General features: G+C 37.7%; 1 protein-coding gene across 4 annotated transcripts; it reads right to left on the bottom strand.

The window, feature by feature from the left end:
- Window positions 1–19: 19 nt before the first annotated feature.
- On the bottom strand, window positions 20–27,993 carry SMCO2 (single-pass membrane protein with coiled-coil domains 2). Of its 4 annotated transcripts, none has more exons than XM_073878020.1 (9): window positions 27,960–27,993; window positions 20,605–20,722; window positions 14,984–15,120; window positions 13,634–13,783; window positions 10,572–10,662; window positions 7,432–7,488; window positions 5,717–5,773; window positions 4,532–4,707; window positions 20–281 (listed from the first exon to the last, which is right to left on the bottom strand). In XM_073878020.1, exons 2-9 carry the CDS (start codon window positions 20,698–20,700, stop codon window positions 83–85), a joined length of 963 nt encoding a protein of 320 aa, XP_073734121.1. In that variant the 5' UTR covers window positions 20,701–20,722; window positions 27,960–27,993; the 3' UTR covers window positions 20–82. The 4 variants fall into 4 exon arrangements, with proteins under 4 accessions (XP_073734121.1, XP_025735641.1, XP_025735639.1 ...); XM_025879856.2 differs by lacking the exon at window positions 27,960–27,993 and adding an exon at window positions 27,610–27,953; XM_025879854.2 differs by lacking the exon at window positions 27,960–27,993 and adding an exon at window positions 23,237–23,365.

Raw genomic sequence — 27,993 nt, forward strand, 5'->3', positions numbered from 1 at the left:
AATATGTTAACCACCATAATACAAGAACAGCCAGAATTTTATTAAGGAGAGAGTCAGTAGGGTAACAGTAACTTCTATAACTTTAGGAGGGTAACAAGTCTTCCACTTCCAAGTTCAAGAAAGGAGCAATGATCTCCCGTAGTTCCCACATTCTGCGGTGTCCAAGCATTGCTGGGAGCAAGCTTTCAAAGATAAATGTAGCATCAAAAAATAGTATGTAACATGAAAGTCCAGTGAAGGTGAGGACATAAAACATGATGAAAATCCTCAGTGCACATTTCCTGCAAGGAAAGAGAACATCTGTGTTAAGAACATTCTGAAGAAAACCACACTGATGAGACTCCTGGTTCCTCCACCCAGTTAGTTCTATAATGTCAAGGAAGTAACTGAACTTCTCTTGACCTCAGTTGACATCCACAAAAGAAGGAGCTTGGACTAGTTGAGCCCTTAAGTCCCTCCTATGGCTGGCATTGGAATTCTAAGGTTTTATAGCCATGAAACAATGAAACCCTGGAAATTATGAGACTCTTTCCTTTGAAATACTCTTCTCACACTCTAGCAGACTATTGACATCTTTTCCTCACTTGTGAGGTATATGACACAGATTTGGAGGGAAATAAAGGACCAGGCAGTTAGATTTTCTGGGGATATAAAATGCAATGTGACAAATGGAGTCTAGCTCTATCACTAGTTTTATTCTGGTACCAGACTTACCCTTTTAAAGTAATATAAACTTTCTCAAGTCTTTCAGGACTCCTCCTCCTAGGCTGGACCTATGATCTATTTCATTTATTTGCTTTTACATCCTTGCATTATTATTTTCTAATTATCACTGCAATACATGATTAGGGTAGAAGATCTGGAAGGTCCAGAAAAACACAAAGAAGGAAAGAAATGCCACAGATAATCCAGCCACCTGGAGATAATGACCATCAATAACGTATTTTAGAAGAGAACATTTAGAGCACAGTTACACCTAGTTATGGATCTATTTTGTGATCCAACTCAGTGGATTCTGTAAACCTGAGCCAAGTTGTTTGGCATTATTGCCACTGCTTGTCTCTTGGTAGTTACACAAATAATTGCTTCTATTTCACACATTTTTTTAAAATTAAAGATTTATTTATTTATTTCAGAGAGAGAGGGGGAGAGAGAGAGAACATGAGCAGGAGGGGCAGAAGGAGAGGGAATCTCAAGCAGACTCTGCACTGAGTGTGGACCACCATGTGGAGCTCAATTCCACGACCCCAAGATCATAACCTGAGCTAAAACCAGGAATTGGTTGTTTAACCAACTACGCCACCCAGGTGCCCTATCACACATTTTATGAAAGAGCCAATGTTTTGAAAAATACTCTAGTCAGAAAAAGCTTTGAGGGCTGCTAAGATGAAGCAGAGATGCCCTGCCCTCAAGAAGTGCTAAATCTAGATGTGTTTTTTCTTATGAAAAGAAAAATGACTCACTACCAAAACATAGCTAGTAAATAAACACTGTTCTTCTTAAATTCTAAAATCAATCATCTTTGGAAATACCAAACTGGAACACTTTCAAAGAGAAACATTTTAACATTATGTTTTAAAGAGAAAAATAGTTTTTCTAAATTACAGATAATTTGGAAAACAGAGAAGTGAAAAAATTATAATCTCATCACCCTAATACCATTAGCTCAGTTTTGTTTGTTTGTTTGTTTCTTTCTTTCTTTCTTCCTTCCTTTCTTCCTTCCTTCCTTCCTCCCTTTCTTTCTTTCTTTCTTTCTTTTTCTTTCTTTCTTTCTTTCTTTCTTTCATTTTGTATTAATTTTTTAAATTTTTTGTTTTGTTTTGTTTGCTTTGCTTTTGGCTTACAGTGTGCTCTTCCAGTTTTTTCTTTCCTTCACCGAACACTCTAGGTATGGTTAAGTTCAGATTTATGTATTTATTTATATTGACTTATCTTTCGGATTTATTTTTTGACACTACTGAGTCATTTGATTTTGATTTACAAGTCAATATAACTTAAAATATTTTTCAGATTTTCTATTATAAAGCAAAAGAACATGTGCAATATTTATTTTTTAAAGTGTAGACATTTTTCTTTGGAAAACATCGTAGCTACTAATTCAAAATAATTTCTTTGAGGGATGCCTGGGTGGCTCAGTCAGTTAAGCATCTGCCTTTGGCTCAGGTCATGATCCCAGGGTCCTGGGATTGAGTCCCGCATCAGGCTCCCTGCTCAGTGGGGAGCCTGTTTCTCCTTCCCCCTGCTTGTGCTCTCTTTCTCAGACAAATAAATAAATAAAATCTTTGAAAAAAACAACAAAATAATTTCTTTCATATCACTTGTGTGGAACCAAATATTAGTGTCATTAAATATTTTATTCATTTTGAATTTACCTTCTTTAAAGAATAAAAATATTCCTTTGACTTTTTAAATACTGTTTATGTATCTATTTACATGTTTATTTTTCAAGATTAGCCATGCATAAAACCTTTAATCTTTTCCAAAATGTTCACATTATTTGTGGAAGGTCTATAAGGGAACTGTGGAATTGGGGATTATGCCAGGAAGAGGTACCCTCTGAGCCTAAAAACAACAAAACCGATACGTAATGATTAACTAAGTCTGCAAGATAAACCTCCTCAAAAAGATAATGTATAAACCAGTACATTTCCAGTTCTTCGAAAGAAATTGGTCAAAGCCTTAGGCGGTCTTAACTAGAATATAATGATGTGATGAAAGATGGCCAACTCAATTGGATTGTAATCTGCCCATTTAACACAATCAAGTGATGATCAAAAGGCATTTACTTACTTGTTTGATTTTTGAGATATAATTTGCATGCCATAAAATTTACCCTTTAAAGTGTATAATTCCATGGCTTTTAGTTTAATTCACAGGGTTGTACAACCATCACCATTATCTAATTCCAGGAAATTGTCATCACCCCAAAAAGAAAACCTGTACCCATGAACAGTTACTCCCTATTTCCCACTACCCTAAGGCCTTGCAACTATTCATTTACTTACTATCTACATGGATTTTCCTATTTTGGACATTTCACAGGAATAGAATCATGTAATAGATGGCCTTTTGTGTCTGACTTTCTTTCATAATGTTTTCAAGGGTCATCCACATTGTAGCATGAATTAGCATTTTGTCCTCTTTTGTGGATGAACAATACTCCATTGTATGGATATACCACATTTTGTTTACCTATTCATTAGTTGATGTATATTTGTATTGTTTCTATTTTTATGAATAATGCTGCTATGAACATTCATGTACAAGTTTTTGTGTGGACATATATTTTCAATTCTTCTGGGTGCATACCTAGGAGTGGGTCAGAGGGTAGTTCTATATTTAACATTTTCCAGAACTGCCAACCTGTTTTCCAAAATGGCTGCACCATTTTACAATCCCTCTAGCAATGTCTGAGGGTTCTAATTTCTCCACATCCTCTCCAATGTTTGCTATTGCCTGTCCTTTCAATTATAATTATCTTAAAGATGTAGAGTGGTAGCTCATGATTTTGATTTTTATTTCCCTAATGACTGATGGTGTTGACTATCTTTTCATGTGTTTGTTGGCCTTCTGTGTATCTTCTTTGAAGAAATGTCTATTCAAGTCTTTTGCTCATTTTAAAAGTTGGGTTGTTTCCTTTTCTGTTGTTGAGTTATAAGACTTCTTTATCTATTCTGGATACTAAATCCTTAATTTCCAGGGTTCTGAAAAAGTTGATTCTGACTATTTTTTTCAAGCTCTTTCATTGATTTTTATGGAGGAAGAAATTTTCTGGGGTTTTTTCTCCACTATTTTCATTGACATCCCTCCTCACTTATTAATTTAATATCTGCTCAGCATGGTGAAGATGTTTTATATTTTAGGTCCCAAAATGATGAAGATACCTGCCGTCTGGTAGCTCATGGATTATTAGGAGGAGACAGATTTGAAATAATTTAATTGCAATAATATACTGTGGGTTCTATGTCAGGATTATGTGTAAGGGAGAGTGCACACACAAGAGAGGTTGCTGAACATTCTACTTGGATTGGTAGTTGGGGCTAAAGAACCAGAAAAGTTTTTTTAGAGGAGGGTATTACTCCAGGAATATATGATGGTGTGGCATCTTCAGAAAGGGATCCAAAGAGTCAGAATTTGCTAAGATGTATGTTTTTAATACCATACAAGTGAGAGGCATCCTGTCCAGTGAACAAAGGTTTTCAAATCTGCTTAGCAGGAAGGTTCCTTTGGTGGAGGTAACTGCATCATAGATTGCAGACACCATCTTTTAAGATTTATGTACACATAGTTACCTAAAGCAATAATAAAGAAATCTATATCTATATATCTAATGCAATAGATCTACAGCTAAAAATAATATGAAAAACACTATGACTCCAATAAACACATAGACTTTTAAAGAACAAGAAGAAATAATTTATAAAGGAAGGTAAAACAAATTTTTAGTCATTCCTTGAAGAAATTCATCATACTATGCTTCATACATTTTGGGGCCTTTGTCCAGCCCCAAAGTCCCCTTTCTCTGACTTACCACATTGTAATGCTGGCAGGAGTGTTCTGGACTAAAGGGGGTGGTGGAGCCTCAGGAAGCTGGGGCTCAATTTCTTCCATATCCATTTCTTCAGGACTCTGAAAGTCTGTTTTCCTTTCTTGCCCTTGGTACATTCCCAGCTTTGTACTCAGCAGAGTCATGTCTTTGTAAAAGTTCTGAAAAAAATAGCAATAAACTGTCACTTAAAAAAATGATTTTAGAGGTCTGCTAGTCTTATTGTAGATGATGCACGGTGCTTTTCCTCCAGAACACCTCAGGAGCCCACATTGCCAATCCCATGTGAGTCACATGAGGAGATCATTGGCAAGTGCATACTCACCTAGTAGAAAGAAACTTAAACATTCACAAAATAAGGTAGCAGCATGGTAGACCCACATGCTAATCTCTAACTACTGACTTATTCATGTAGGAAGATAATTATCCTTATATTGAATTCATCTGTTCAATTTGTTCATCTATGCAAAACATATTGATTCCCACCAGGCACTATTCTAGGATACTGTGGTTAACAAAATTGATAAGGAATGTGCATTCTATTACATGTGCATTTTCAAACCAAATGGATAAGGAATTACATGCATGTTTATAGGGACTGGGGGAAAAGCAATAAATGACTAAACACATATATATATATACACGCACACACACACACAGACACATTAGATATTATAGATTAGGATACATGCTAAAGAGAAAATAAATAAGATAATGATATAGAGTAGCTGAAGTTTGTTGGTGGGACACCTACTTCAGATAGGTGGGACGATTAGGCACCTCTGAACAAGTGACAGGTTGACTCACTCATTCATTGCTTCTTTCACCCATTCACATTTACATCAACATATTGTGGGAGGAGTTCAGGTATGGAGTTATTTTTCTGGCTAGGGGAGATTATGGGAGGTCTGGAAGAGGAGATGACATTTGAGCTGAGCCTTGAAGAATACATAAACTGTCGACATAGAGGCTTAGCTGTAAATGGAGGAGATGTAGAAGCAGACCATGAAATGTTCTGTCCACCCAAAGCAGAGGGCCAGGAAGGGGAGAAAAAAGTGATAATGAAAGAGAAAGAAAACAGTAGGTGGAAAACCCTAACTTCTAGAAAAAGAATTATCCCTATATTTAGATTTTATCATTATTTGAACTTGAGTAACTGTGAAATCTTACCTTTATTCTTGCAATGAGTTTCTCCTTTAATTCATGAGCTTCATTACAAGCAGCTTCCTGAAAAGACACCCACAATTTTGGGTAAAATAGAAATATATTTTTCTGGTTTATACCATAAAACCTCACTCAGGTTGACACCACTTAGTTGTAAAGTGGCTTCTTTGAAGCTTACTTTTATTCAGTAAAATCTTTCCTCTTACAGCAAATTCATAATATAATCATGATAAATTGCAGGAGGAATAACTAAAAGATTAGCATAATTATTTTTAACACTTTAGAAGTATAAATTTATACAATAGCAGCTTATGATAAATCATCTTTTTCTCTATTCATTATTCTTTCCTTGTGCCTTAAAAAACTTCCAAGACACTAGGGGCTCCTGGGTGGCTCAGTTGGTTAAGCGTCTGACTCTTGATTTTGGCTCAGGTCATGATCTCAGAGTTGTAAAACTGAGCCCCATATTGGACTCCATGCTGGACGTGGAGCCTGCTTAAGATTCTCTCTCTCCCTCTCCTTCTCCCTCTGCCTCTCCCCACACCTGTGTGCATATGCGCGCTCCTTCTCTCTAAAAAGAAAACAGTCTTCTAAGACACTAGCTGGACAAAAAGTATGTTTCAGAGAAAAAAAGAAAATTGTATTTCTTTTAAGTATTTTAAAATTTATAATATAAGTTCTTGTTATGTTAGTTTGAATATTTGGACTTTATAGTTTAGCAAAAGAGCTATCCACAAAAAATGTCTGGTTCCTCTTTTCTTCCCATCTCATGTAGGTCATCATCAGGTAGAGATAACAGATGGTTTTGGGTGGTTTCTATCAGTAAGTTCAAGAGCCAGGCTGAAAGCAAACTTTCTAAGACATGGATGCCAATTATACATATGTCAGGAGTAAATAACTCTTGTAAGGTTTTTGATTAATCATTCTATAATAGACCTGCAGGATACTTTGAAAGGCAAAACTATAGCAGGAAGAACAGTGTTCTGGGATTCAAGAAAGATGGGTGCTAGAGGTGCCATTTCTAGAAATTTTCCTTAAACAAGTACTTGCAAAAGCAAGCAAAGATATGGATTGGTGAGGCAAAATTTGTAATAGCACACATTTATTATAAAGCCCCAAATATGCAGTGAAATAAATTTAATAAATCCAAAAATCAAATCCTGCATTATATAAACAGTGAAAAGGTAAAATGGCAACAAGTGGCATAGAAAGTTGCTGAAGAAAAATGCTAAGGGAAAACAGCAAGTTGCAAAACAATATGTATAATATAATCCTATTTAAATTATAACAACAACATGTAAGTACCTGTATAGGAAAATTTAGAAGAATGTAAATATAATAAAATATTCACTGTGTTTATCATTGAGGGAGTGGGATTATTTTTCATTTTCTAAATGAAATAGTTTTATGTTTTAATTATTAAAATAAGCATGCATTACTTTTGTTAGAAAAAATACACATATTTTCATTTTTTAATGGGAGAGCAAGAACAAGACTAGTCTTTTCATCTAGAAATATGGGCAAATCACGTCATGTTTTTGAGTTATGCTTTTCTCCCCTGAAAATGAGGGTATAGACTACAAGACAGTTCCCTGCTAGGTCTAAAACACTGAGTCTATCTTTCATCCAATTTTGGATTCCATTCACTAAAATTCCCTAGATCTGAGATTCCCTTGAAGAACTGGTTTTCTTCCTTAATTGTAATACCATTATGTCATTACCTGGACATATTTGTTATCTGTTTCTTCTATTTGCTTTTTAATTTCCATGATCTTCTCCTTTAAAACAAAAGGGCATAAATCAAAAGTTTTAATGAATGATGTGTGGAATTGAAACAAAGTGAAGATTTTTAGAGGAAAGCTCATTCATGATCAAAAAGTTTGAGATTTAATAGCAACTGTTTTTGTGTGGTTTTTTTTGATACTGTTCTGGGTATTGATCTCCAAAATCAACATTAAGTTGAATCAACAAGATACAGTTGTCCACATCCTACGTTAAGTGGCCCTTGGGCTAGGCATTGTGCTCGTTGGAAACATGTAATGAGCATTTGCCCTCAAACCGCTTCCAGAAAGGGGCACCTGGGTGGCTCAGATGGTTAAGCGTCTGCTTTCAACTCAGGTCATGATCTCTGGGTCCTGAGACCCGTGTTGGGCTCCCTGCTCAGTGGGGAGTCTGCTTCTCCCTCTCCTTCTGCCTCTCCCCCTGCTCATGCTCTCTCTCTGTATCTCTCTGTCTTAAATGAATAAATGAAATCTTAAAAAAAAAAAAAGCTTCCAGAGAATGTATAGTTACACCCTTCTTTTACCAAGTTCATCCGTCACCAACCCCTGAATTGTGTGACTTAATTATTTAGAAAGGAGTTGTGATCTTCTAATCACATTTTACTTGGTACCCTGGTTTATTTATATAAAAATATCTTTACACGGTACTTATCTAAGATAATTGTATCAAAGATAATAGATAGGAGACAGTTGCAGAATGAAAGTCTGTCATTCATATCAAGTCATGTTGATATGGGGATCTCAGAAAGCTTCGTGAATTTGGGGGTTAAATATCAGGCAACAGCCAAAGGCCACCTCAAAGTCCTTTCCTCACCTTAAAATTCTTTAATTTTGTTTCTGCTGTGTGTGTATTTTTAAAGTGATTTTACCGATTTTTCCCTCCTCTCTCTTTCATTCCTTTCTGAGTCGTTCCATTTCTTCACAAGATATAAATGAGCCAATACATGTGGTTTTATTTTAACTTTATTAGCTTATTTCTCCTTTGCCCGCACCACACTTTGGTTGTTGTTTCCATATCTAAAACTCTCCATTTCCCTTTACCAGAGTGAACCTACAGCCATTCCTACTGACTTTGCTTCTGTAATACTTATATTTAAATTTTCTATTTTAGGGACGCCTGGGTGGCACAGTCAGTTAAGCGTCTGCCTTTGGCTCAGTTCATGATCCCAGGGTCCTGGGATCCAGTCCCGCATCCAGCTCCCTGCTCCATGGGGAGCCTGCTTCTCCCTCTGCCTGCTGCTCCCCCTGCTTGTGCGCTTGCTAGCTCTCTTTCTCTGACAAATAAATAAATAAAATCTAAAAAATATAATAAGTAAATGAAGTTTCTTATTATATTACTGCATTTGCTTTTATGTGGCCTTTCCCATCACCCTTTAGACTTATTGAGGACAGACCTTGTGTCCATTTTTAAAAAGTCATGTGTATTGAGGTATAATTTACATATAGTAAAACTCACTTTTTAAAGGTGTACTGTTCTATGAATTATGACATAATCAACAGAACAAGATATGTAATATTTCCATCATACCCCAAATTTCCTTGTGCCCCTTAGTCAATCCCCTGCTCCCTTTCCCCAGGCAATTCTAGCAACCACTAATCTCTTTTCTGTTCCTATAGTTTTGCCATTTTCAGAATGTTATGTAAATGTAATCATGAAGTATGCAATCTTCTGGATCTGGCTTGTTTCACTCAGCATAATGCGCTTGAAATTATTTCATGTTGTTGAATGAGTAAGAAGCCTATTCCTTCTTACTGATGAGTAGTATTCTATCATATAACATGTACCACAGTTTATCCACATACCTGTTGGTGGATATTTGGTGTGTTTATAATTTTTAAGTCATGCTGTTTTTTTTTTTTTTTAAGTGCAAACAAAGCTGTGCATCTCCAGGCCAGAGAATCTCCATATCTATTTGTCATGCCTTCCCTTTTCATATTATCCCAAGCCTTTGTTGGTTTCTTTTTTAAATCCCATTTTCATTTATCTTTGTGCTCTTCTATCTTTCTCCTCATTCCTTTGATGCGCATCCCTCCCTAACCCTACCTTCTACTGAAATCCACATCCCGGTAACACAGCTGACTCTTGGAGAAATTTTCCAAGGCAGAATATTTCTTGGCCTTGTCTTCTTCCCTTTTCTCATAATTTGCAATTTCCATAGCCCAAAGACAGTGAAAAAAACTCGTGACTTTTCATCCAGCTAAAAATGAGGTTGCTACTTCAAAATTTTGGACTAAATCATGGCTAAAAGTATTCCCCCTTCCCCCCCCTCCGTGTTAAATTTGTGCTGATCTGTAGTTGGCTTTTAGTATGTGAGGGGTCTAAATAAACATTACCTTCCTGCAATAAAAGAGACATTTCTTCTTTATTTCCTCCAAAATTCACTTAATTTAAGCTTTTTGGCTTGAGCTAAAGCAGAGGAAGTAGATAGACACGGGTTTCTCCTTTCTTAGAGAATTGTTTTTCAAAGGCATGAAGTTTAGAAACACTGTCAGCCAGGGCTCTGAAGTCTAATTCTTATCCAAAGTTGGTCACTACCTTTCTAACATCCTATGACTCTTTAAAAAAGGGAAATTCAACCTTTCTCAGAAAAGAGTCTCTCGGCAGTGCAAGGCAAGAAAACAACAGAAAAACTGGAGATTGTGAAAACCAACACAAGAACTCTTCATGAAAGCATCAAAGATGAGCACAAATATACCTCTTACATTTTAAGGTTGCAGTTATTCATAAATATTTAATCCCTGGATATCTTCTTGAACTGTTAGGTGCTGGGATACAAAGATCAAGAAGAGAAGTCTTCTGTTAAGGTACTCATCATGGTCTTAAGATGGCATCAAGATATAAGCCTATCAAACTGAGTTTCTAGGTAGAATTAAGAACTTGTCTTTTTGCGTTGTCAGAGAATAGAAGTGGTGGGACCCACATGACAGGTGCTCAGACCTGACCACCAGAGAGCACTCCTCCTCATGACAAAAGATGGGTTTTAATTCTTATTACGGTTGGTTAAATAATAGAAGGGGTGGGAAATGGTGGCAGAGTCCCCACAACCTCCCCGATTATCTTTTCCAAGCCTCCAGCTTACCTCAATGTTTGCTCCCTGATCAGGGTCAAGGTCTTGGTGTGACTCCAGCTTTCCAATTTGGTCCTCCAGACACATCACCTCATTTAATAAGCTGCGAACAGATCAAGAGATGGACTAAGTCCTATGGATTAAGAAAAATCACCCAATAGACAATCTTTTTTGATTTTTCAAGAATGATAGCCTATTCCTACATAAGAGGACTCTTGCGTTGTGGTTGTGTTGGAATGGGATGTCACAAATGCAATGCAAGAAGGTAGAAAACACTAAATAATCCAGATAATAGTAAAGAAATGTAAGGCCTAATTGGATACAGGAGCAGAAAATTTAAATGATTAAAATGGAAGCTTAGCTAAATTTCTAGAAAAAAAAAAAACCCACAGAATATCTTTGGGACTTACGACTAGGCAAAGATTTCTTAGACTTGACACTAATAACATTACCTATAAGAGGGAACATTGATAAACTGGACCTCACCAAAATTCAAAGCTTTTGTTTGGCCAATGACTCTGTTAAATGGATTCACTTGTCAATATCTGGCAAAGGTCTTATATCTAGAATATATGACAACTTCTTAAAACTCAACATTAAAAAACCAAACTATCCAATTCAGAAATGAGCAAAACACATGCACAGACATTTCACTAAGGAGATATATAAATGGCAGATAAAGACATGAAAGGATGCTCAGCACCATTAGCCATTAGAAAAATTCAAATTAAGACTATAATGATATATTACTACAAATTTATCAGAATAGCTAGGATGCAAAACAGTGATAATGCCAACTGCTAGTGAGGATGTGGAGAAATTGGATCACTCAGACATTGGTGGTGGGAATGTAAAATGGACAGCCGCTCCAGAAAATAGCTTGGCACTTCCTGTCAAAACTAAAAACAGACTTACCATGTGACCCAGAAATTTCATTCTTGGGCAATTATTCCAGAGAAATGAGGACTTATTTTCACACAGGAATTTGTACATGAATGTCCAAAGTAGCTTTATTCATAATAGTTGAAAATTAGGAATAACATACTTGTCCTTTGATGGGTGAATGGTTAACCAAACTCTCTCTCTATATATATATCCCCATACCATGGAATACTACTCAGCAACAAAAAGAAAGGAACTATTGATATACAGGCAACAACTTGGATGAACCTTAGGAAAATTATGCTGAGTGAAAAAAATAAATCTCAGAAGGTTACATAATGCATGATTTGATATAGCTAACCTTTATGAAATAACATAATTATAGACATGTGGAAATGATTTGTCATTGCTGGAGATTAGGGGTCAGCTTAGGTGTGGCTACAAAGGGCTAACACAAAGGAGTCTTGTGCAATGGTACAACTGAGATTCTTGAGTGGTGGTGGCTATGTAAGGCTACCCATATAGTAAAATTGCACAGCACTATACACACACTCCCATGCACAAGTGAGAATACATATAACTGGTAAAATCTAAATAAGCTCTATTCATAGTGCCAAGGTCAGTTTCTTGGTTTTGATGGTACACTAGAGTTGGATAAGATATTACCATTTGGAAAAGCTGAAGGAAGATGAAATGGGGCAAATTCCTCAAAAAATACAATCTACCACTAACATATACCCAACGGTTCAGTAGCCTGAATGGCCCTATATATCATTAAAGAAATTAACTTTGTAGTTAAAAGTTTTACTCTAATGAAATATCCAGGCAATATGGCTTTGCTGGTGAGTTCAATCAAACATTTAAGGAAGAAATTATGCCAGTTCTACACAAATTCATCCAGAAAATAGAACAAGTGGGAAAATGCCCCAATTTTTACTATAAGGCAAGTTTTCTGATACTAATACATTACAAGAAAGAAAAAGGCCAATATCTCTCATTGACATTCATCCAAAAATTCCCTTTTAGTAAACAGTATCCAACAATATATAAAAAGAATAATATATTATGACCAAATGGGGTTTATTCTGGGAACTCAAGGCTTGTTCAACATTGAAAAATCAGTCATTATAATTTGCCATATCAGGAGACTATGAACAAACAAACAACATGATCATTCATAGATGCAGCAAAAGCTATTGAAAAAATTTAGTATAATACCTGATTTTAAAAACATCTCAGTAAACTAAGAATAGAAAACACTTTCTCAATCTCAAAAAAAAAAAAAAAAAAAGCAAAACACCTTACACCACAATGCTTTTTCTGTAGGACTGAAAACAAGGTAAATATGTCTAGTGTCTGCTGTCATTCCTCCTATTCAACATCATACCCCAAGTTCTAGCCAATATGATAAGGCAGCAAAAAGAAGTAAAAGCTATGCAGATAGAAAAAGAAGATATAAAGCTCTCTCTATTTGCAGATGACATGATTATGTGGAAAATCCCAAATAACTTACAAAACTACTTGGAGCTGATAAATGAGGTTAGCAAGGTCACAAGACACAAGACCAATATACAAAAACTAATTGCATTTCTATATCCTGGCAACTAATAATTAGAAATTTAAAATTTTAAAGTATAATGGCACCAAGAGCACGAAATACTTAGGCACAAATCTAACAAAATGTGATATATCTGTACCCCGAACATATCACAATACCAATGAAAGGAATTTCTTTGACTCCAAAGCCCCTTCTCTTTATACCAGTGACTAGAAAAATAATAATTACTCTTACCTTTCCAGTTTCATCTTAAAACTTTCCACTTAAATTCAGAAATGCATTAATTTAACAACCATACTTTTTAATACTTTTTTCATATCGTTGGCTCCCTTTGGACAATACTGGCTAAAGCTCAAGGGGTTATTGGAGACTCGAAGTCCTTCCTTTGTTGACCATTAACACAGTTTCAAAAAAAGCCTATGAGAGAAGTCCTTTCCTTGAGAGAAGAGAGAGCAAAGATGCAGATAACTTTGCAACAGGCTTTGAGATTTTGTGATATTGACTTCAAAACGTAAGACTTGGTACTTCTTATCCTGAAGATATGCCTAAAAGACTTTACCACCTTAAACCCAGAGTTTCTGAAGCTATGAAAATTTTCAATATTTTCTGACCAAACCCAATACCCTAAAATTACCTCTTCATTGTGTTTTCTGTTAGGTTTATTTTTTGTATAATATTGTTGATTTTCTCCATCCAGCTTATGTGATCAGCTCCAAGTTCTTTCACTTGTAGACCCATCTGTGTATTCCAGTAGTTTAGCTGGAAGAAAGTGTTCTCCTGACTCCTGCAGAAATATTATTATGATCAGTTTTAAGGTAAGAAATGGGAAACATCTTCAAATGGCCCAAAACCTTCTTTCTTTGAATGGCAAGTTGGTATGCTGATTCATTTCCTGTCACCAAAATGGGCCAGGTAAACAGTTAGGACTCAAGAAAAAAGTTTGAGCACTTATTTGATATCCATTTTAGCAGATCTTCATAAGACTGAAGAAAATAAAATGTATTTTACATTTAGTAAAAAATAACGGTATATTTTTAATTTTCCTGCATGGAATGAACGTTAAGAATTACACTATCCTAATGAATATAAGGATAGTGATCACATCTTGTTAGAAGTAGAGAGCTATGCAGCAGGGGAAGGGTCTACAAGAGCTTAACAATACATTTCTATTGATAAATATAATTCTTTTCTTTTTTAAAAAAGATTTTTCTTATTTATTTGAGAGAGAGAGAGAGAGGGAGAGAGAGCACAAGTGGGGGAGGGAGAGGGAGAAGCAGACTCCGCACTGAGCAGGGAGCTTGATCCCAGGACCCCAGGACCCCAGGATCATGACCTGAGCTAAAGGCATATGCTTAACCCACTGAGCTTCACTGAGGAGCCCCCATAATTCTTTTCATATCCAGAAAATTATCTGAGAGTGACAAGATATGCATTAATTCCAGTCTCCAAAAAAGAGTTTGCAAAGAGAAACCCATGGCTCGGCCCACGTCTGTAGAAATACATCTACTCCATATTCTTACTAGAATACGTAGGTAGTTACTTGTGCACATGAGTGCTTAAAGGTTTAAGACATATGGATTTTAAATCTTCCAGGCTTTCCCTAAGTGCTCTGCTAAATTTCATTTTCTCCACAGAATACTATTATTTTATTTTTTTCTTTAAAGTTTGACTAACATACAGTGTTATATTAGTTTCAAGTGCACAATATGATTCAAGAGTTCTATATGTTATTCAGTGCTCATCACAATAAGTGTACCCTTAATCCCATTTATCTATTTTACTCAGCTCCCCACTCACCTCTCTTCTGACAACTACCAGTTTGTTCCTGTACTCAAGAGTCTTTTTTGTTTGTTCATTTGTTTTTTTCTTAAATTTTACATATAAGTGAAATCCTATGGTATTTGTCTTTCTCTGGCTTATTTCATGTAGCATTGTACCCACAAAATATTATTAAATGATTCCTTTTGCATGTGTCAAGGCTTACAGTTCAGGGATGTTCTCCTTGGAAAACTGCAAAGATGTGGATACATGAGGATCCTCTTGTTGGACCTGATTTGTTTCTTGCTCATTCTGTTCATTCTGTAGGTCCTGGTGATGCTCAGCCTCCAGCTCCAACATATTCTGATAAAGATTATGAAAGAAGCAAAGCAGAAAAAAAGGGTTATAACAAGAGGTGATGATCTCTTTAGCTTATTTATGTGCTTTTCTCTGGGGGCAAGCACATAGCCCTCTCTGAGGCTGGGGCTTCCTACTGCATTTATAAAATAAGTAGACATGCCCTTCCGCTCCGTTGACAGAGGAAGGCTGGGGCGGGGATGCATAGAACATCAGTGGCCTCATGCAGAGGTCTTTTCAGTGCCGATGAGTAACAGAATTCCACCTGACCATGGACTCTAGCACCCCACTCCAGATGACTGGTTTCCCAAAAAGTCAATGTGAAAGGAAAATAAAAGGGGATAGAACTGTTTTATGTTAAGAGAGTCTAAAGAGATATATAACAGCTAAATACATTGCATAAATCTTGTTTCAATGCTGATTTTAAAAGTACAGGCATTTTCTGGGTTTTGGCACCAAAAAATTTTTAAATAAATAGAAGTATGGGCATTTGAGGGACACCTGAAAAAATTAGAATTCTCAGAGAATTGAGGATATTAGGTTACATCATGGAATTATTGTTAGTTGTCCTGATGTGATGATGGAATCTTGGCTATGTAGAAGAAAGTCTTTATTTTTAAAAATGCTGTCTGAAAATAAACAGGGATAAAGTCTCATGCTGTCTTTGACCTACTTTTAAATGGTTCAAAAAATTCCATCTATTTACATATGTAAAGATAAAGCAAATGTGACAAATGGCAACAATTTTAAAATCTAAGTGTGAGAATATGGTTGATCTTCATATAATTCACTTAAGTTTTCTTTTTATTTAAAATTTTTCATAATAAGAAGTAATAAGGGAGGGGAAGCCTACTCTTATCAGCTTGACCCACAAAATTTATTTCTTTGTTTCTTTATTCTTTGCCTTTTTCTAGAAAAATATTCAAGTCATTTTCTGGTATTTCACTTCTATGCATGCACAAAATTGACAGTAATTTATCTTTGAACATTTCTCTTCTTTAGTAATGACATTGTGAAATATTTCTCTGTCCTTTGAAGAAGTTTGGTCTGAAATCCTTGTGTTTCAGCAAAACTATTTTTAAACTGGAAGGAGAAAAAGTTGGAGTGCAGATCAGGCTGTTATTGAAATGTCTGGATAAGTTGCTGGCCACATTCACCAGGAATAACTAACATTCATGTAACTCTTTACAAACTTCTTTCATGTGCCTTCTTTCTTTTAATTCCCATGATAGACTTGAGGTAGATAAAGTCAGGTATTGAAATCCCCTAGGTCAGTCACATTAATGAGTAGTCCAAGGTCATATGGTGTAGTGAGTTAAGTGGTCACTCCAAAAAAGATATGTCCATATCCTAATGCTAAGACCCTGAGAATGTGACCTTATTTCAAAGAGTCTTTGTGGATGTAATTGAGTTAAGGGTCTAAGACGAGATTATTTTGAATTACCTGGGTCCTAAATCCAATGACAAGTGTCCTAATGAGAGACAGAAAGCACCTACACAGAGGGGGAGGTCATGTGAAGACAGAGGCAGTCACGTGCCAAGGCATGCCTGGAGCCACCAAAAGCTGGAAGAGGCAAGGAAGGATTCTCCTCTAGAGTCTTCAGAGGGAGCGTGGCCCTGCTGACTCTTTGATTTCAGACTTCTGGTCTCTAGAACTATGAGAGAATACATTTTGTGTGGTTTTAAGTCACCAAATTTGTGGCCATTTTTTACAGCAGCCTTGGGCAACTAGTACATATGGCCAGTAAGTGTGTGGACTAGAGCTTGAAGTAGATTTTCTGATTCCAACACCGTGACTATTTTCATCTTATCTAGTCCTTGGATTCACGTTAAGAAATATCTAGTCCCTACCACTATCACTTCCACAACCCAGTGGCACCTTACTAGTGAGGTAGGGTTTATTATCACACTTACAGATGAACAAATGAAGGCTAGATTTTCCAAGTACTAGATGACTCCACTATATCTTACTTCTTTGTGAATAAACAGCATTCACAATTTCAATTTCTTCCCACCTAATCTTTTACGAAGGCAGCAGGAACTCTGTGATATAGAGGAAAAACACTTCACTGGGTATGGAGAACCTGAGTTCTAAGCCTTGTTCTATTCCGGTGGATCTTGGGCCACCTAACCGCTCTAAAGCTCAGTTTCCTGTTCTGTAAGAAGAAAAGGGAACCAGATCATCTCCAGAGTTCTATGTCCAAAAAATCTACAATGACATTTCTTGTTTTCATCAATCAGTTTACCATAATGGTTAGCACACTGCAAAAGAGTCAAAAGTCAGGAAGTAGAAATAAAATATTTTTTAAAAGCTTCAGGATTGAACAAATAAAGAGGTGTGTGTGTGTGTTTTCATAACAAACTGAAAGTGTGCTTGCATGATATACAAAGCCTACGGGCATTACTTTCCATTTTTGTGCAGCTCTTTGAAAAGCTCATATGTCTCTGAGTGTTCCACAGGCACCTCAAACTCAGCAAGCAGAGAACTGAACTCATCATATTTCCTCTCTACCTTGTCCAGGTTCCCATCCTTACATATGTTTCCCCGATTTATCCAGATGCTTCTGCAGGAAGCTGGAAAGGAGTCCCTGAGTTTGCATGGCAGATATTCTTTTCCCTCTTCATTACTCATGTCACATCTACTTGGTGTCCAAGCCCAATAGCACCTATCTTTTATACCTGTATACTCTTCTCTCCATCTCCATGGCTGTCAGTCAGTTCTTGCTGCGGTCCTCACCACTTCTTGCTTCCTAGCGACATCCTGGTTTCCAGCCTGCATCCTGTGCTATCTCCACCTCCTTAGGGTCCTTGCTGCTTGCTTGTTCATCACGCCTTTTCTTTCACACTTCCTCTCTCAGAACACAAGTTCCCTTTGGCCTCTTTGCCTTTGCATGTACTGTCCCTTCTTTCTAAAATGCTTTTCTTCTATCCAGTTTATCCTTCAAGACCCAGTTTTCATATTCCTTGTTATCGGCTTGTAGAGCACCGTCATGTACTTTGTAGCACGTCTGCTACTTCTAACGTGGATTTATCAGGCATAGCCATTTTCTTGTCTGAGTCCCTACTAGTGTGTGAGCTCACCGAGGGAAAGGATTTTAGACAGAGATATCCTCAACACTTTACAGTGCCTAGAACACAGTGGTTGCTCAATACGTGGTATTAGAATAAATAGACGTCCGATGTTCACTGCAGCACTATTTACAATAGCCAAAATATGGAAGCAACTTAAGTATACGTCAATATATGAATGGATAAAGAAGATGTGGTGTCTCTCTCTCTATATATACACACATATACACATATATATGTGTGTACACACACACACACACACACACACACACACACAATGGAATATTATTCAACCATGAAAAAGAATGAGATCTTGTCAATTGCGACAACATGGATGGACCTAGAGGGTATTATGCTAGGAGAGATAAGTCAGAGAAAGACAAATACCATATGATTTCACTTACATGTGGAATCTAAAAAACAAAACAAATGAATAAACAGAACCAAACAGAAACAGATTTATAAATACAGAGAAAAAACTAGTGGTTGCCAGAGGGCAGGAGTGAAGTAGGGGAGGGGATGGAGAGGTACAAACTTCCAGCTATGAAAAAAAATAATAAAAAGATTACAGAAGTAAGGAAATACATTCTGCTTGTGAGAGATGCAGAGAAAAGCAGGAAATAGGAAAGTCTGCTCACTCACTGGGCACCCGAAATCAACACTATACATACCATTCCAGAGATTGGAAAATGCAAAACCAGAGCAAACTATTCACTTCTAAACATTTTGAGGGCTTTGATGGTTAGATATGGCAATTTTGGCAGCCTGGCTAAAGTCTATTTTGTTAATTAAACCAACTGATTTTTTTTTTAAAACTTCTGTTAATTCTGTCCTTTTTCTGAACCTTTAAATAGTATGGTCTTATTAAAAAAACAAATGTGAGATTATACAAATTAAAGACCTTCTGTTTTGCTTCCAGAGAATGAGAAACCGTTTCTTTCCCAAGAAGTCACATATTTGTCCTTTTATTGGCAAAGAGGCGAGTTTATTAATACTTCGGTTAATTACGTAATTGCACGTGATTTATTTTTATGTAATTGTAGAATTTGCCACATAAAGAAATATAGCCAAAATTTTTAAAAAGCCTTTTGGTAAACCTTGTACTCTGACTTGGAGTTTGTAAGAAATAGTCTTTTTGCCTTATACCCTGAGCATGTGGACTATTTGGTAAAAATAATTCACTCTTACAGAGTGAATAATTTTATTCTCTAATTAGACTTACTCTGATCTGATCTGAACTGGGTCAACAGGTGATGTTCACTGACAGACAGGATTCAGCAGGGCACATTACACTGTGCATTCAGGGAAGGTGTCCTGGCAAAGTGGGTTTAATGTTAGCAGCCCCTGCCTGGAGGCCAGGGACAAGGCCTGGACAAGGCCCCACCCCCCAAAAAATCAGATGATATTATTTATAGAATAATACCTTCAATTCCTGTGTCCCCTAAGATCATAGGGCCTCATACCTCAATTGCCCTATTTCCTTTTCTCATCTTCAGCTTTCCCAAAAACCCCATCCTAAGTCTCCCCTTCTCATTCAGTTCCTATTTTTTTTTTCCCGTAGAAGGTGTCTGTCTGTATGTCCTTTCACTCCTTGTCTGTCTCATTTTATCTCTTCTCCACATCTCTAATTCCATCCCCTCATGCCTTCTAGCCCCTATCTATTTCAAAGATAACGGACTAAGTATCCAGCTTAGGATACTCTTTGGTGGCCTTTCCTTCTATGGATTGACAGAATTAGTCATCCCTGAATCCAAAATATATTCGGAGTATTCAAGTAGACAATGAGCTCGATCCTGAGCTTCCTTTTGGGGCTGCATAGGCCTGGGAGTGGACGTTCCCACTCTATCCTTCCCTTATGTTTTTTGGACTGGTTGAAACCCGTGGTCAATGGCCTGGGGAATCTATGGAGAGATTTGCTCAATGATAATAAACTGTCTCAGTCATGACTTTGCTTTGATCTAAATGGTGGTGAAAACATAAACCCTTTCCAGAATAATCTCAGGCTTTTGTTGAAATTTCCTCCATTCCACGTCAGCTGGATGACTGAATTTCAAAGACAGAGAGATGTTCAGACTGAATGAAGAGTAACTAGATCTCATGCTTCCTGTTGGAAGACAATCTGTGAGCAGGGGGCAATTTGACACATGGCAATTTACTCCGAGGTGAAAAAGGTCACAGTGTTTTCACAAATCCCAAGGCCCGAAGTAACATATAATGTATAAGTCATTGCGTGGGAGGGTTAGCAAGTCCCTCATGTGAGAGCAGCAACCCTCAGAGTAGACACTACCTCCTTCCTGGTTTCAAGCTCCGAACACCCTGCACCAACCACAAGGAAACCCTCAGGTATTTCCTGACCATGTTGAGGTAGGAGATGTCAAGTTACTCTCTTCACCCAGCGTGACATTTAAGTCTCCCCCTTACCCATTTTGTAGTCTCTGTCTCATGAAGGAAGTCGGTTTGCGGCTTTTTGGAGAAAATGTTGTCCTTATCATCTGATCTGTCCAAGACGTGGTCCATTTTGGTAAAATCCCTTAGTAAACTGTAAGCCACACAGTCAAAACAGATGCTGTTATTATGCTGTAGGTGTACAATGTAGGCCTGCCCTAAGCATTTCTGGAGGGAGAACACTGGACTCTTTCCCGGCCCCCAGGAGCACCCGCTGCCCCTGTACTGATCCGATCCTGTGTGAATCAGGTCGGGCGCAGTATGCTGCACAGAACAGGAATGGAGGGGCTGGATAAGTATTTGCTGACTGAATCTAGAAGTGATTTAACAGTGAGATTTCAAATTCCAAAGCCATTGCAGCTGTGTAGCTGTGTGTGTGCAAATGTGTGCAAAATAAACAAAATTAAATAAATACTCTTAAAAAAAAAAAAAGTAGAGTTAAAAAGTGCCATGTAGTTCAAAGACCATGCAGAACGGACTAAGTCTGTGATCCCATCTTGACCTCTAGGCCCCAGATGTCCTCCCCACATTTGCTAGTTTCTTCTTTCACAGAGATTCTATGCCTAAATAAGCAGCTATGTTTATGTAAATATACATGTCTCTTAAATATGTGTGAGAGAATATTATACACACTATTCTTTACCCTATATTTCTTTTTTAACAGCCTCTTGGTGTCCATTTCATTTCAGGACATGCAGAGCTGCCTCATTTTATTTTATTTTATTTTATTTTGAGATTTATTCATTTATTTGAGAGAGAGAGAGAGAAAGACCACAAGTGGGGGAAGGGGGAGGAAGAGAGAATCTCCAGCAGACTCCCCACTGAGCGTGGACCCGGGGTGTGGGGCTTGATCTCACAGCCCTGAGATCATGACCTGAGCCAAAACCAAGAGTAGGACACTTAACTGACTGAGCCACCCAGGCGCCCCTGCCTCATTTTTAAAAATGGTTACATGGTACTCCATTGTGGGGCCATATGCTAATTTGTGAATCAGTTCTTTATGAATGCATACGTAGGTTCTTTCCAGTTAATTGCTACTACAAACAGTGCTGTAATGACCATCCCGACACATCTATGTGTCGATGTATATGTGTCCAAGTATATCTATTGAATAACCCTAAAAATAGAATTGCTGGGTCAATAGATACATATGTTTTCAATTTTGATAAATGCTACCGAGTTATGCCTTAAAGAGGATGAACCCATTTACACTTCCAGCAAAAATGATGAATGTGCCTGTTTTCCACTCTTTTTCTACAATCATGTATCATTAAAGTTTTTAATCTTTGCCAATTCCATATGCTTAAACTGATATCTCATTTTAGTTTTAATCTTTTTTTATTAGTGAGGTTAAGCATCTTTGCCTCTGTGTATAAAACTCATCTGTATTTCCTTTTCTACGGTGTGTTAATATCCTTTGCCCATTTCCTGTTGGACTACTGTTATTTTCTGGAGGGCACCGTGTGTGTATATGTACACACACACACACACACACACACATGCTCACACACTCACATATACTTCTGAGTGAATCACAGTCAATTTGTGATGGAGGTCTATGGTGGGAGTCTCCAGTCTGTGGGTTTTCAACCCGGAGGTGGGGCGCACTTTACACCTACCCTGCATAGAAAGGGTTTTGGGAATCTATAAATATTCCTATAGACTGAATAAATATTGCTTACATAAATAAATACTGCTCAGTTTCCAAATGTATATACAACTCTTATTAATAAATTACAAATGCATTTTAAAAAATGAAGGGGGGGAAACCAGAAGGGGGTGACAAACCATGAGAGACTCTGAACTCCGAGAAACAAACTGAGGGTTCTAGAGGGGATGGGTATTAAGGAGGGCACGTACGGTATGGAGCACTGGGTTTTATACGCAAACAGTGAGTTGTGGAACACTACATCAAAAACTGATGATGTACTGTATGGTGACTAACATAATAAAAAAATTTTTTTTAATGAAAAAATTATCTCCCCTAATACAGTAAGTTATGTAGTACCATTAATGACACTGATAGATTCATCTTCACTTGTGGAAATAATTACTAATAATTCATAATCCTATATTAAAGGATTATTTAGCTATTTAAAAAAATAAAAATAAAAACATCTTTGATGTCATAATAGCTTTTTTTGACATACAAGGATTCTGGAAAATCTTTTACTTTACTAAATTTCACCCTATTTAAAAAGGTTGTTAACCATTGGTTTATATTATAACACATTTTTATCATGTACTAACAAACGCATATGTATATTTACATGAACCCTTTGTGCTTTGTCTACTATACAAAGCATTGTAAATGGTTTATATATTTTGCAGGTGAAGATAATAAAGGCACAAAACAATCAAAGTATTTTTGCAAATTGAGATTAGAGCCTTGACCATTTCTATTCAGCTGATGTCTACCTGGTTCATGACCGTAGGTCCCTTTAGTGTCTCACAAAAAATATTCATGAGGTCAAAATTAGAAGAATCGTAGAGAAGACGGTTAACCCCACCCCGGAACTTGGCAGTCTCGTTATTTGCATCCTGCTGTCCCGAGGAGGTGTCCGGACAGGACCACAGAAACTGCCCCCAGGGCCCAGGCTTCACTTACTTCTGCATTGCACCTTCAGCCACATCCATATTTTGGAGAAAGCCATTGTTTTTCTTGGTCAACTGTTGTTCCTTCCCAACTGTCATCATCTGCAGAGATGTCCTGTCACTTAGCTTCATGAGCGCCATTTCTTCACTGCAGGGACAATGATGGCAACAAGATGGCTTTCACCACAGGATTGGCAACTATATGCCCTTCGCTGATACACTGAGAGCAGGTGTATTAACCCTTCTCCTACCCAAACTGGCCTTCAATTGTAAGGGACCCCAGAGTAAGTTCTTAAGTTACTCTATTCAAATATATACAGGAAAGTTTCTGTGTGTGGCTGTCCCTTAGGACATCTCTGGTGAACATGAGGGTTGTCTGAGCCTGCAAATGTGTATTTTGAATCTTTGAATGGGACTATTAGAGAGCAATTTAAAAGAAGCAGGCTAGGGAGACGGGAAACTTCATTTTCATAATCTCTTTCTGATCATATATATATGTACATTGTAAAAAAAAAATAGAAAAGGGAAAGAAGGAACTAGAAATCAGTGGTACTCTGGAGATAACCAGAGATACCAGGGAGATATCCAGACAAAACCACTGTTAATATTGTGTTGTATTTATTTCCATTTCTAAATTTGATATTTGTCTTATTCTTTTCCTATTGTTGACAAATAGGCTATATCTAAGTTTTTACTAATATAAATAATATAGTAATGAATATCCTTGCTTAGTAATTTTCAGTGTATCTCTATTATTTACTTAGGATACTTCTTTAGAAGTAAAACTACTGAGTCAAGTGTATATGCTTTTTTTTTTTTTTTTTTAGAGAGGGAGAGAGCGTGGGGTAGGGGAGAGGGGGAGAGGGAGAGAGAGAATCCCAAGCAGTCTCCACACCCAACATGGAGCCCAATTTAGCGCTTGATCTCACAACAATGAGATCATGACCTGAGCTGAAACTGAGTCAGTCACTTAACTGACTAAGCCGCCCAGGCACCCTAAAGTGTATATGCTTTTCTAATTTTATTTATTTATTTATTTATTTATTTATTTAGAGCAGAGGGAGGGGCAGAGGGAGAAGGAGAGAGAGAATCTCCAGCAGACTCCCCACTGAGCACGGAGCCTGACACAGGACTTGATCCCGTGACCCTGAGATCATGACCTGAGGTGAAGTCAAGAGTCAGATGCCCAAACGACTGAGCCACCCAGGTGTCCCTGTAAAGATTTAGAAAAATATTCCCAAATTACTTTTCTAAAGCTTCAACCACTATCCACCACCAGCAGCTGTACAGGAGAAGGGGAACTTTCGTTCCAGCCAGGCAGGCAAGTGTTAGCAGGTGGCAGAGGAGTGAACTGTTAGAGTACTGAAGTGGTGAGAGATAGAAAGGTGGAAGGAAATAGAAAGGGGGTAGAGAGGTGTGAGACAGGTTCTAGAAAGTTCATATGAAAAGCTATAAGAAAGGATCCATATGAAACATAACTCCTAGTTATTGGCAGGAATCACAAGGAGTACCCACCACCAAACAGGAGGAAACTTTCTCCTCTGGAGTGTGGCCTGGCCCTAGGGCCCTAAGAGACAGGGTCCCTGAGGGACCAAGGGTACTATAGACTCATGGGAAGGAAGGGATAAGCAGGGATTTCCCTGGAAGAGGAATGGTAGGAGTATCGAGGGTTGGGGAACCCAAGATTTTGGAATGATCCGGGCAGCCAATGGCCTGGTCCATCCCTCAGTGGCAAAATTCCGTTTTGTGTTTGACCAGTGTGGGGATCTGCAGTGGATGTGGTACAAAGGGGACTCCTGTGAAGGAGGAGGAAAGGGAAAGACTAGAACGTTTGCTGTGAGATAGCTCCATACTTCTTAACTTTGAGTGTGACAAACAAGAATAAAAATTTGATCTCTTTCAGGAGAGACACTGTGACCTGCCCAATTTCATCACTGTTCCTATCTGGACAGTTTCATCTGTTTCCTGAAAATGTTAAGCATTACTAAGGCAAATGCAAGCTCTGAAAGATGAATGGCCATGAAATCTGCCTGGTTTCATGTCTCTTTCCTGTCCAAAAATTAGAATACTGTGCAAATAATATTTCCTTATTTTGGTAATTTTTTGACATCCTAAAAGCTTCTATTGGGTGATTTAAGAGAAAATCTGCTTCTCTCAGTTCAAGTACCTACACAAATTCTACGTCCATACATTTTCTCTCATTTCAAATAACAGAATCCTAATGATGGCTTATGTTTGTACAGCTCCTAATAGATTACAGTGCCTTTCACATATTATCTTATTCAGTTCCCACAACAACATGGTGAGGAAGGGATTATTCCTGTTTTATGTGTGTATGGTCTGAAGCTCTGGGAGATGGTGTGATTGACTTAGAGTCATACAGCTGGCTAACTAGCAAAACTAGGACTCAGAATTTCCATGTCCTCACAGCTACTTGTAAGGGATTCCTCCTCCACCCTGATCTAGACCAGGGCTCCCCTATAAAACTTCGTTATGTTGGAAATCTCTATACTGTTTAGTACAGTAGGCACCAGCCCCCTGTGTCTATTGAGCATTTGAGATGTGGCTATTGCAACTGAGGAATTGAAATTTTAATTTAACCTAAATAAATTTAAATTCAAATAGCCATGTGTGGCTGGTGGCTACCATATTGAACAACTCAGAATTTTCTAGACCAGGAATCAGCAAACTATAACCTGTAGGCCAAATCCATCCAGTCACTTGTTTCTTAAATAACATTTTATTGGAACACAACCACACCCATTCCTTTACCTACTGTCTATGACTGTTTCTGCGCTGCTAAGACAGAGTTGAATGGTTGCAAGAGATGTAAATTTGGCACACAAAGCCTAAAATAGTTACGAACTTGATCTTTACGGAAAAAGTTTGCCAACCCCTGTTCTAGACCATCACATTCTTCTGGGTTGATGGGTGTTTTCTACAATGAATCAACTGGATGTAGTGAATAAGAACTTGAGTTTTGGAGAGTCAGGCTGAGTTCATATCACAGCATCAACCCTTAGCAGCTGGGCATAATCTTAATATCCTAGGTCTTACTTTTCTCATTGGTAGAATTGAGCTAACATTACTATCACTAGTGTTACGAGAGTTGTGAGGAGTAAATCAAATAATTCCTATTGTACTTAACACAGTGTCAGATAGATGCAAACACTTGGCAATGTTATCTACTAAAATAAAAACAGTAGAGATGGGAGCTATTGGTAAGGTTTCTTTAGCTCCAAATAGAATAATAATAATAATAACAACAATAATAATAATGCTTACACATATGCAGCACCTTTAGTTTATAAAAAACTTTCACAAAGTTGTTTCATTTGATTCTCACATCTGCCCTGAATGGTCAGGCAACCCAGGCAGATCTTATAAGTTCTATTTTTTAGATGTAGAAACAGACTCAGAGAGGGCCCCTGATTTGCCCAAAGTTTTATTGCTAGAAAATGGTAGAATCAGGACTTAAACCTGCAAGTTTTGGTTACAAGTGTGGCAATTATCCTACTATTATACATACATTTGATGCCCAATATGTTTTAGTGGGTTACTTAATAGCCTTCTCACCTCAAAAACAAGCTACTTTTTAAGCTACCTTTTTTTTTTTTTTAAAGTAATCTCTACACCCAGCATGGGGCTTGAACTCAAGACCTGGAGATCAAGAATCACATGCACTACTCACCAACCCAGTCAGATGCCCCTGAAGCCAACTCTTGACTAGTCGTATAGCTTTGGTCCTTGCTACTCAAAGTATGGTCTGCAGACCAGCAGCATCAGCATCATCTGGGAGCTTGCTATAAACACCCAGAATCTCAGGTCCTACCCTAAACTCACTGAATCAGCATCTGCATTTTCACAAGATCCCAGGTGATTCATATATGTATGGAAGTTTGGAAGTATTCAAACTCTAGACCTTTGAAACTCGAATCTGTCTTCTCCATCCTACACCCTATCTCTTCATTCCTGTATGTTTACACCACTGACCTCTAGGATTGTTTGGTACAACTGGAATGAATCCCTCCTCCCTTCCCCAACCTCATCAAAACCTTTAAAATTACAAATTTGGTGGGGCACCTGGGTGGCTCAGTTGGTTAAGCATCTGACTCTTGGTTTTGGCTCAGATCATGATCTCAGGGTCCTGAGATCGAGCCCCATGTTGGGCTGCATGTTCAGTGCAGAGTCTGCTTGGGATTCTCTCCCTCTCCCTCTCCCTCTGCCCTTCTGCCTCTCCCCTGACCCCATGCTCAATCTCTCTCTCTCTAAAATAAATAAATAAATCTTTAAAAAATATAAATAAAATTATAAATTTGGACAAGCATTATTCAAAAGGAACAGATAAACTATTTTAAAAGACAGCTTGTGAAATCTGTCACTTACATTTCGTGGGGGACTTTCCAGGCCTGACCACTCAGATCACCCTTTTCAGTACCTGTTAGCCAGACAATTTGGGTTCCCAGAAATTTCAAAGCATGGTTGAAATAATCAAGGATTTGATGTCACCATAGGCTTCTGGCCAGGTGAGTGAGGTGGTGGTGAGATGGTACAGCTGTGAAATATCTATGCCTGGTGATATCTTGTCCTTCCCGATTAGGCAATCACAAATAACCTCTCAATTCAGTGCGGTCGACTAACAACAGTGAAGTTTCCCTGGAAAGTTCTGGTAATGCCAGGTCCGCCTTTCCCCAGCACCAAAGGCAGAGATGAGGCCATTTATGAGTGGTACACACCTAGGCAGGTGAGTTTGCAGTTGGACTTGCCCTT

Source organism: Callorhinus ursinus, unplaced genomic scaffold (assembly GCF_003265705.2).
Source record: "Callorhinus ursinus isolate GAN/ISIS: 27379988/994484 unplaced genomic scaffold, GSC_fseal_2.0 scaffold27, whole genome shotgun sequence".
NCBI lineage: Eukaryota > Metazoa > Chordata > Mammalia > Carnivora > Otariidae > Callorhinus > Callorhinus ursinus.

Excerpts from the sequence above, each read along its gene's own strand:
- SMCO2 (XM_025879854.2), bottom strand. The coding sequence starts at position 23,364 with ATGGCGCTCATGAAGCTAAGTGACAGGACATCTCTGCAGATGATGACA. Across the intron at positions 20,723-23,236 it reads GCTGAAGGTGCAATGCAGAA|TTTACTAAGGGATTTTACCA; the intron begins GTAAGTGAAGCC and ends TGTGGCTTACAG. Across the intron at positions 4,708-5,716 it reads AACTCATTGCAAGAATAAAG|AACTTTTACAAAGACATGAC; the intron begins GTAAGATTTCAC and ends TATTTTTTTCAG.